Source organism: Giraffa tippelskirchi, chromosome 4 (assembly GCF_054371585.1).
Source record: "Giraffa tippelskirchi isolate mGirTip1 chromosome 4, T2T-mGirTip1v1.2.pri, whole genome shotgun sequence".
Lineage (NCBI taxonomy): Eukaryota > Metazoa > Chordata > Mammalia > Artiodactyla > Giraffidae > Giraffa > Giraffa tippelskirchi.
In genome coordinates, this window is record NC_137278.1 from 44,805,359 (window position 1) to 44,815,959 (window position 10,601).

The 10,601-nt window shown below is 33.7% G+C and overlaps 1 protein-coding gene across 15 annotated transcripts in view; it reads left to right on the plus strand.

Moving 5' to 3' along the window:
• Positions 1 to 7,454, plus strand: part of XPO1 (exportin 1) — a 41,211-nt gene extending 33,757 nt beyond the window's left edge. For all 15 annotated transcript variants that reach the window (XM_081588464.1, XM_081588463.1, XM_081588468.1 and 12 more), the window contains 10 exons: positions 57 to 220; positions 495 to 629; positions 951 to 1,134; positions 1,646 to 1,752; positions 3,748 to 3,942; positions 4,603 to 4,771; positions 5,003 to 5,137; positions 5,223 to 5,382; positions 5,466 to 5,562; positions 6,390 to 7,454. In XM_081588464.1, coding sequence (XP_081444590.1) covers positions 57 to 220; positions 495 to 629; positions 951 to 1,134; positions 1,646 to 1,752; positions 3,748 to 3,942; positions 4,603 to 4,771; positions 5,003 to 5,137; positions 5,223 to 5,382; positions 5,466 to 5,562; positions 6,390 to 6,536 — 1,493 coding nt within the window. In that variant the 3' untranslated portion in view covers positions 6,537 to 7,454. The remainder of the gene's footprint in view (positions 1 to 56; positions 221 to 494; positions 630 to 950; positions 1,135 to 1,645; positions 1,753 to 3,747; positions 3,943 to 4,602; positions 4,772 to 5,002; positions 5,138 to 5,222; positions 5,383 to 5,465; positions 5,563 to 6,389) is intronic.
• Positions 7,455 to 10,601: the final 3,147 nt, after the last annotated feature.

Genomic DNA, 10,601 nt, shown 5'->3' on the forward strand with positions numbered 1-10,601 from the left:
TTTTGCTTAATGGAAAAAGCAAAAATTTTTTTGATATTTGTTTTTGTTTTGTTAAGAGACCCACGATGGAGTCCAGGACATGGCTTGTGATACTTTCATTAAAATAGCTCAGAAGTGCCGCAGGCATTTCGTTCAGGTTCAGGTTGGAGAAGTAATGCCATTTATTGATGAGATTTTGAACAACATTAACACTATAATTTGTGATCTTCAACCTCAACAGGTATGTTGGATCAGTAAGCATATTTTTCTTAGAAAATAACTACTGTTTTAATAAGAATTCATTAATGGGGGTAGAATGCCACTAATGGATTCAAGTGTTTATGTGTTTAAATTTTTATAGTGAGGCAGAAATTCAATCAGAAGTGTGTTAAACTGAATTACTATTTAATTATTACTGACATGTTAACAAAATTAACTTTAAGTGTGTAAGTGAATTATTTGTATGTGATTTTCCTTATGATGCATACAAGTAAAATGTCTGCCTTTTAACATAGGTCCATACATTTTATGAAGCTGTGGGGTACATGATTGGTGCACAAACAGACCAAACAGTACAAGAACATTTGATAGAAAAATATATGCTACTTCCCAATCAGGTTTGGGATAGCATAATCCAGCAAGCAACCAAAGTAAGTTTTAGTTACTTTTTGTAAAAGTTCTAATGGAATCTAAAATTATATTTACAAAAGTAGTAAATTTAGTATCTTGACATGTATATCTGATCCATAGTGCTTTGTGTGCTTTTGCACATTGAAAGAATGGTAACATTTTTATTCTGTTTGGATGATATTTTGGGAAATACTTTCCTCCATTCTTTAGTCATAAGGACTTTTGCAGTACGTTTACATTTTAAGATTATATATGTGATGGTGGTTTGTAGTAATGTGGGTAATTTTTTTTGCTTTAGCAAAAAGAATTCTCTTAGGATAAATGGAGTTTTGTTCTTACAGAATGTGGATATACTTAAAGATCCTGAAACAGTCAAGCAACTTGGTAGCATACTGAAAACAAATGTGAGAGCTTGCAAAGCAGTTGGACACCCATTTGTGATTCAGCTTGGGAGAATTTATTTAGATATGCTTAATGTATACAAGTGCCTCAGTGAAAATATTTCTGCAGCTATTCAAGCTAATGGTAAGCAATTCTGAATTTTTATGGAATGATATATTAAGTCAGTTCTACATTCATTGCCTTAGCCATAAGCATTTAGCACTTCTGACAAAGTACCTCCCATGTTTTAGGCAGTCCTCAACAATGTTTAATGAGTTGCACATGCCCCTTTCCCTTATAAAATTAGTCTATTTTCCCAGGAAATTCATCTGGGTCCTCTTGTTTTTTGGGGCATTCTGGGTGGCTCAGTGGTAAAGAATCCACCTGCCAGTGATCCGTGGATCAGGAAGATCTCCTGGAGGAGGAAATGGCAGCCCACTCTAGTACTCTTGCCTGGAAAAATCCTGGGGACAAAAGATGCTGGCAAGCTATAGTTCATAGGGTTGCAAAGAGTTGGACGTGAATGAGCACGAAGCACTCCTTGTCTTTAGGTTTTTCTTACGGAGAATAGAAACAAACGGTATCTGAAGCACATGTAACTGCCAATGTAGAATTTTACTTGTCAAATTGGATTCCACCTGATTATGTTTTTTAGGTGAGATGGTTACAAAACAACCATTGATTAGAAGTATGCGAACAGTAAAAAGAGAAACTTTAAAGTTAATATCTGGTTGGGTGAGCCGGTCTAATGATCCACAGATGGTAAGTGAGATGTCATTTTTGTTTTTAAAGTTGATACTGCACTCTCTAGAATGTGTATATATTCTGTATGCATTTAGCTATTTAAAGGTAATTTAGATGTTTACATTTGGTGTTACTTTATAGCATTGTATTTATTGGAGTTCTGGAGTCTGTTAGAATAGTAAGATCTCTTCTCCAGGGGATCTTCCCAACCCAGGAATCGAACACAGGTCTCCTGCATTGCAGGCAGATTCTTTACCAACTGAGCCACCAGGGAAGCCCAAGATACATACCTTCTTCCAGAGAAATTGCTGTTGATAGGGGGAGGGTGGTGATGTAATAAGATAGTTGAGATGATTGGGTCATTTTTATTTTCCATGGATAGAGTTCAAATGAAATTTTTTTTCCTGATGGTTTTGGGAGCAATTTGTAAAGCTGTCATAAGAGCTGTTTGCCTCCTTAGTGGGAATAAGCAGTTTCCTAGTTGAAGGTTCGAAAGTCTCTTTTGCTGTCTTATTCCTGTCAGTCTTAAATGGTTTTCAGAGAGTAACTAGCTCCATATGCGTGAACTTGGATCCTTGAAACATGATAAATCCTTTCCTGTTCATCACTATTATGTGGAATTGGCATTGAGAACAGTGCTACTTACTTTCATAAATATGATATTTCAATATTGTTCCTGTTGATACTGGAAAATTTTTTCAGGAAATTACCAAGGTATCAAACTAGTTTACAGCTAAGATTTATGTTGAACTTTGGGGCTGTGAATTCAAAGATAGTCAAATAATTCAGATCCAGTGTGTAGGAAAATCAATTCAGTGTTAAGAGTGGAAATATGAGCGTGAACAAGGAAAGGATATAAATGAGGCATGGGTATGAAGTGTACAGTATGGGGAATAGTGTGTAATAGTCAAGAACTAATATCTTTTTAGAGTGATATTAGTGATATTAGTACATCATAATTAGATTTAATGTGACCATATTAGGATGTGTAAAAATATTAAATCACTAGACTGTGTTAATAGGAACTAATGTCATGTTGTAGGACAAAAAAAGGATGTAATGTACAAACATGGTATATAAAATTTACACTGCTGTATATTTTGTAAGAAAGTTGAGTAAATCTTAAGCATTTTTATCACAACTTTTTTTCTGTTTGTATCTATATGAGGTGTTATATATAAAATATCTATGATGATCACTAAACTTACTCTTCTATAATCATTTCATGATATATGTAAGTAAACTTGTACAACTTAATCACATCTGAGTAGAACTTAAAGGAAGAAAAAGAAGGGAGAATCGGTTCTAGTTAAGAGAAAACCTAGTAAGTAAAAGAAAAATAATTTTGTGCTTATCCTTCAAATCTTGCTAGGCCTGTTTTGTGTATTGGGACACTACTACTGTTTAGTTAAATGAAACATGATCATATTTATTGAGCACATCTTAATGGAGGATGTATTATAAAGCATAGAGTTTACACTTTAGACTGTGTTTATTGGGAATCTCGGAAAGCCTACCACAGTCTTTCTGGCATAGTGTAGTTTTTTGAGAGTAAGTAATGGGTATTATTTCTGATTATTAAACTCTTAGTTAGCATTCATCAGATTTAAAAAAGCATTGATGGTGGATGTCTGATTTTGGTTAGATATGAATACTTTTGTGTACAGTTAGGCTTTACCCTCCCTACGCCTCACACACAGACACACAGTATCCCTAAAATCCTGGTCCTGCCATGATACTTCGAGCTAGTCACTTGATTTCAGGCCCCAGTTTTCTTTAATAAGTATAGATTTAAACTGTACAATGTCCATGGCTCTTTTCTGCCTATTTTGATTTCTTGGTTTTTCTTTGTAAAGTTCTAATACCCAGAATTAAAGCCATAAGAGTTTCCATTTTTCAGTAGAGGATCAACCTAAATTAAGTCTTAAAAGGTGATATTAACCTAGCTGCTTAGTAAGACTTAGCAAGTGCCTGGATTAAAATTAAAAGTTTTGTAATTTTTTTTTTAAACAGGTAGCTGAAAATTTTGTTCCTCCTCTGTTGGATGCAGTTCTCATTGATTACCAGAGAAATGTCCCAGCTGCTAGAGAGCCAGAAGTGCTTAGTACTATGGCTATTATTGTCAACAAGTTAGGAGGACATATAACAGCTGAAATACCTCAAATATTTGATGCTGTTTTTGAGTGCACATTGAATATGATAAATAAGGTATGCAATTTGCATTTCAGTTACATAATGGAAAGTTCTACGTTATCCCTATAACTTCTAACGGCATAAATGATGGCTCTCTATGAGCATAGCGTAAATTTTAGGCTCTGATGTTAAAACATTTGAACTTCTAAAGAAAAGTACTTGTTTTTTAAATTTGCCAAAGTTTTTTGTCAAATAGCAGCTGGCATTTATTTAAAACTTGAAACATTTTAGTCACTGGGTTTTTAGTTAAAGTGTAATATATGCTTATAAAGAATGGGAAAATGTGTTAACCAAAAAGAAAAACATAAATATACATTTTTCTAATCTGTGTTACTGATCTCAAAGTCACTTTAAAGTGGTAGCAAATCTCGAGCAACTCTCAATGCTAATAGAAAATGTGACGGTCTTTGTGGGTTTTGTTGAGTTCTCTTTATAATAAGATGACCTTGTATTCCTTCATATTGACAGTTCATTTGTCTAATAGATAGTAATTTTGTTCTCCCTTACCAGGTGAATTGTATTATCTGTGAGTTGGACTTTCGGCAGGCCATATATCTTACAAGGTCCACTAACAACTCCAAATATTTATAATGAATTAGGGCTTGCTTTCCCTCTTCCATTTAATATAATTTAAGGCATTGAAACTTCTGTTTTGTTCTCACCATTTATTTTTAGGACTTTGAAGAATATCCTGAACACAGAACGAACTTTTTCTTACTACTTCAGGCTGTCAATTCTCATTGTTTCCCAGCGTTCCTGGCTATTCCACCTGCACAGTTTAAACTTGTTTTGGATTCTATTATTTGGGCTTTCAAACATACCATGAGGAATGTAGCAGATACAGGTAAAGACATAAAAATGATCTTCATTCATTTGCCACCAACCCACAATCCACATACAGGTAACAGATAGACACCCATCTATCTAACTCCATTACTGAGTCAAGATAATTTAGGCAAATAATTGTCTTTAGTTTAAAAAAAAAAAATGAGAGGGACTTTGAATTGTTTAATAGCTGAAGTACTATTGTGAATGTCTGTATGGAATAACTTGGTTGACTTTATATGTCTTTTAGGCTTACAGATACTTTTTACACTCTTACAAAATGTTGCACAAGAAGAAGCTGCAGCTCAGAGTTTTTATCAGACTTATTTTTGTGATATCCTTCAGCATATCTTTTCTGTTGTGACAGACACCTCGCATACTGCTGGTAAGAATTTAAAGCTGTAAAAATTCTATGTTCCTTCTGATTGTTACTACATCTTAGAGTTTAATGATGTCCTTCTTATCAACAGGTTTAACAATGCATGCATCTATCCTTGCATATATGTTTAATTTGGTCGAAGAAGGAAAAATAAGTACACCATTAAATCCTGGAAATCCAGTTAACAACCAAATGTTTATTCAGGAATATGTGGCTAATCTTCTTAAGTCTGCATTCCCTCATCTACAAGAGTAAATATCCCTTTTTATAAACTTAAATTTTTTTAGGTTTTTTTTTTTTTTTAAGCGATTAATCATTGTGTTTTAACTTGCAGCGCTCAAGTAAAGCTCTTTGTGACCGGACTTTTCAGCTTAAATCAGGATATTCCTGCATTCAAGGAACATCTTCGGGATTTCCTGGTACAGATAAAGGTACGTATTTTATTTGCAGTTGCAGAAATATTGAGAGTAACTACTGATTGAATCCTTGCATCCAGAATTGACCACTTTTTGTAATGAGCAAAATGAGTGTGCTTTTAAAATATGTATAGTCTTACTCTTTTTAGATAGATTACAGAAGGAAAAACTTTAAATCAAGACCAGAAGAGGAGATAGGTTTAAAATGTTTGGGGTAACATGTCTATTGCAACATTGATTGAATCCCATAGATACTTTTAAAGGAGTTGGGGGAAGGAAATACATTGATAGTTCCTCTTGGGATTTTTCCACATTGTTAATATAGAATTCATTTTAGAGGGAACCATGGTGATTAGCAGATACCAGCCTGTTTTTTTACTGCTGTTACAATGCTTTGTTGACTTATGGGAAGAGGAATTTTTGTTGTATCAAATTGTTTTAAAGAAATCAAAAAGAGTTGAATTCTTGTCCATATCTGTTAAATAAGAATTGATCACATACCATATGCAGGTTTTTTCCCCCCTCCAAAATACAAAGTTTTTTTTTTATTAAGTGTAAAAAAAAGCTAATTCATGTAGTTAGAAAGGATGAAAATTGATAACATAGCTATGAGGACAATGATAATATACTTAAACTTGATCATTAGTCTTTGTTATTATGATTGCTCTTGAAGTATGTTTTATATGTGGCATTATACTATCCCTATTTTGTAATCTTTCCCTCCCAACTAACACATTTAGTTTTTAATTCAACTGTGTAGAATTATATATATAATTTAAGCCCAACAATTGATAGATAAATTACATTGCTAAGTATGTTGACAGTTAACTATCTTTTCACAGGAGTTTGCAGGTGAAGATACATCGGATCTCTTTTTGGAAGAACGAGAAACAGCCCTTCGACAGGCTCAGGAAGAAAAACACAAACTTCAGATGTCTGTCCCAGGCATCCTTAATCCACATGAAATTCCAGAAGAAATGTGTGATTAAAATCAGAAGTCATGCTGGGTTTTTTTTTTTTTCTTTTTCTTTTTTTCCTCTGCAACTCTTGTTAGCAGATGAAAACAGCATCTGGATATTTGTCGACCAAAATGATGCCAATTTGTAAATTAAAATGTCACCTAGTGGCCCTTTTTCTTATGTGTTTTTTGTATAAGAAATTTTCTGTGAAATATCCTTCCATTGTTTAAGCTTTTGTTTTGGTCATCTTTATTTAGTTTGCATGAAGTTGAAAATTACGGCATTTTTAAAAATTTTAACTTCATCCCCATTTTGTGGCTGGGATGGGGGGGGAGGAGGCAAATCCAATTTGAACATATACTTGTAAATTCTGATGCAAAAGTATACAATTTTTCCTGTAAACAATACCAATTTTTAATTAGGGAGCATTTTCTTTCTAGCCTGTATTTCAGTCTAGAAGAAAAGATAATGAGTAAAACAGATTGCGTTGTTAAAAGGATTATAGTGCTGCATTGTCTGAAGTTAGCACCTCTTGGACTGAACTGTTTGTCTAGACTACATGTATTACAAGTCTGTATGGCAAGTTTGCAGCAAGATCATGTGCATATCATCCCATTGTAAACGACTTCAAAAAATATGGGAACACAGTTAGTTATTTTTACACAGTTCTTTTTGTTTTTGTGTGTGTGTGCTGTCGCTTGTCGACAACAGCTTTTTGTTTTCCTCAATGAGGAGTGTTGCTCATTTGTGAGCCTTCATTAACTCAAAGTGAAATGGTTAAAAATATTTATCCTGTTAGAATAGGCTGCATCTTTTTAACAACTCATTAAAAACAAACAAAACAAAACTCTGGCTTTTGAGATGACTTATACTAATTTACATTGTTTACCAAGCTGTAGTGCTTTAAGAACACTACTTAAAAAGCAAAATAAACTTGGTTTACATTTATTTTCCCTTTATTGGCTCAAACTTATTCCTGTATTAAAGTGGTTATTTATGTTTAGGTATTAGGTAACATTTTAAAATGAATTTTGGTAACTGTTGACTTCCAAGGATTATTTCTAAGGTTATTGAGTAAAGGCAGCACTTGTATAAAATGATCATGTTCCTGAGATATCTTCTGTTCCCAAGAAACAAATCCCTCCTGTGACAGCTTGGGGTACATTTTACCTTTACTTGCAGTTAAAAAGCATCTTTCCTCTGTTTAGGAGCTGGGGGTAATAAAGCTGTAGAGTCCCTACAAAATATGAAAAGGGAATAGAAAAAGGAAACCAGCTTGGGTGAGCCTGTTTCCAGATGATTTAAATTATTAGCCTTCTATATACCTAAACTAAAACCTAAGCATTTGAAGTGCCTCATGTTTGTGGAGAATCAGCAACTTCATATAATTGCTATTCTCCTAACTTTTTATATAGGTCTTTGGCAAAGATTGGCATTATTTCAGTAGAATATAATCATGCATAAAAGTCTTTTTAAAACAACAAATAGATGTTTTAAATATACAAAGAGGAATATTGAAGTACTTTGTTTAATACTTTAGCTTTGTTAAAAGCTTTGATTTTCTTACTGGTGTTTGCCTATAAATAAGTTTTCTTGGAGCAGTTAAAAGAGTTCAGTTTCAAATCGTATGCTGTATTTGAAATCAGCTTTCCTTCAGTGGTCATGTATAATTTTCTTACCCTACAGCCCCATTGCTTACCTTGATATGTTTTGAATGTTAAAGAAACCAAGCTTTGGCCAAAATGAGAACATGCTAATAGAAAATTAAATCTATTGTGGGCATTTCTTGCTTGAATAAAAGTTAATCATATCAGGCCAGCCTCAACGTGTTTTACAAGAAAGCATACTGATAAACTGGCCATTTGAAATGTTTGCCTCAGTGTTGTTTAACTTGGAAACAAGGCAGCATCTCAGTTGTTATAAATTGTGAGAGAGAACTGGAATTGTCTCATAAGTATGTCTGAATCTTGGTTTAGACACCCATTAGAATCATAGGCAAGTCATTTGAACTGAAAATGGTATAACAAAAGCTTAATTCCTGAGTCAGTTATGAGGATATCGACAGTAGGACGCAGTTCTAACATTTTAGCATCTCTGAAATTCTGTGGCACCTTAAAAACTGGTGGCTAGGCAGTACTGTTGACATATTTCCCTGCTTGTCCATGTGTGAACTCAACAATTGTTCGTATGTATTTATTGCTATTTAAAATTGTCTTAAAAAATATTAAAATATTGTCTTAGATTGGTCAGCAACAAAATTACTTCTATGCAAAAAGGCAAATGAAGGCAGCAGGACATAAACTTGATAAGGGGGAGGAAATAACATTGGAAGAATAATCACACTTCCATATTTTCTTACATTCGTGGCAACCAAGTTTTTCTTGAGACCTAAGCAGGGAAGCTGTCCATAAGCTATAATGCAAAGAATTGTTCACCAAATGCCAAGCAGTGCAATTTTATTTATAAGAAGCTGATACTGAAGTTTCAAAAAGGCTTCTGTAACCAATTTTATTTTTAGTAAGGACTATTGTCATAGTTGTAAGTGTTTTCTTGTTTTTGATGGTGCATAAAAGTCCATCTTGCAATTAATACCTTAGAGTTGGAAAAACAAAGTAATGAAAGTGTGAATTCAGACTTCACTGGCTATCAACCTCACGTTGAGTCAAGTCTTAGGATCTAGGATGAAGATTTGTTAGCAACAGACATGCAAGGATAGACTTGGTAAAAATGCAGTATTAGAATACCGCGAGATTAATTGGCCTGATGTGTATGTATTGGATTTTCCTCCTGGAAAGTTTCCAGCAGTGTTCCATTCTGTAATGTGTGAAGACTCAAGTCTATAGAAAAGTTTAAAAAGTTAACGTCACATAGTCAACTTTTTTGATGTTCTGATTAGAAGAAACTCAAGGACAAAATGTCTGGATTATAAAGTTACATAAAAATATAAATAGTACTTTTGGTATTTAACGTACTGTAGTAAAATGAACAGTAATTGAGTAGTGTTGTAAAGTTTCTTACCACTTGTGCTTTTCATCTCTGACACATTCTTGGTAAAGTTAACCGTAATTCCATAATATATCTAGTCCATGTTTAGGTTTCCCCAACAGTTCTTAAGTAGGTTTTTCACAGTTTGTGTTTTTCCCAAATGAGTACCCAATTTAGGTTCATGCTTTTTGCATTTGTAGATTTTAATTTCAGTGACCATTGTTCTCTTGAAAAATATTTGGTTACTATGCAGATCTGTTTTTTAAAGTATCTTCTCTTTTTTCATGTTTATCTAAGCATAGTTTATATTCTGTATTGTCTGCTGTCCCAACTGACAAATCCCTCCTGTGTACCTCTACCCTGATAGCTTTGCTTTCAGAGTACACTTACCATTTTTATTTACTATTTTATTCTAGAGTCCATAGGGAATAAGCCCCTATTAGCTTGCAAAACAGTTCCATATTTAATAATATTTTTATAAATCAGCATTTTAAGGTGTTTTTGCTCATGTCACAAGAAATATATTAGTTACTTGTAGTTTATTTTGTGGTGATGTTTAGAGAACCAATACAGATCTTTGGGAAGTGCAGCTTTATGATAGAAGGTTTAGGCAACTTGGAAATTTTTTTCTATTCTCAGCACCTGGATTACACCCCAAGGTCAAATATGGTTGTGGGAATTTCAGGTTTTATACTTGGATCCTGGGCAGCATGGAAAATAAAAAGCTTCCCCTTTTAAGACCCAGAAAAAGTTGTATTTTTGGAATATTCCAATTTCCATAACCCTGCCCAGTAAGAGAAGCTGAGAAATACCATGTTAAAGCTGTATGCATTGCTGCTCTGAATAAAACTGGTGTTCTATTAATGAGAAAGGGGGAAAGTGAATTGAAAGTCTTAACTATAAAAGCTGAGTGAAAAGGACAAAAGGCAGTTGACTCCATGAGGAAATAAGTCTCTAAGCTTTGAGGTATTGAAAATACCAAAGAAATTGCTCCTCTTACAGTGGCAGTTGTTTTTGTCATTCACTGTACACAATTAAAAAACATCTACAGGGTGGCAAACAAGACCATTTACTCCTTGTCTTTGTTACTAATGGCCTTGTGTCGATTTT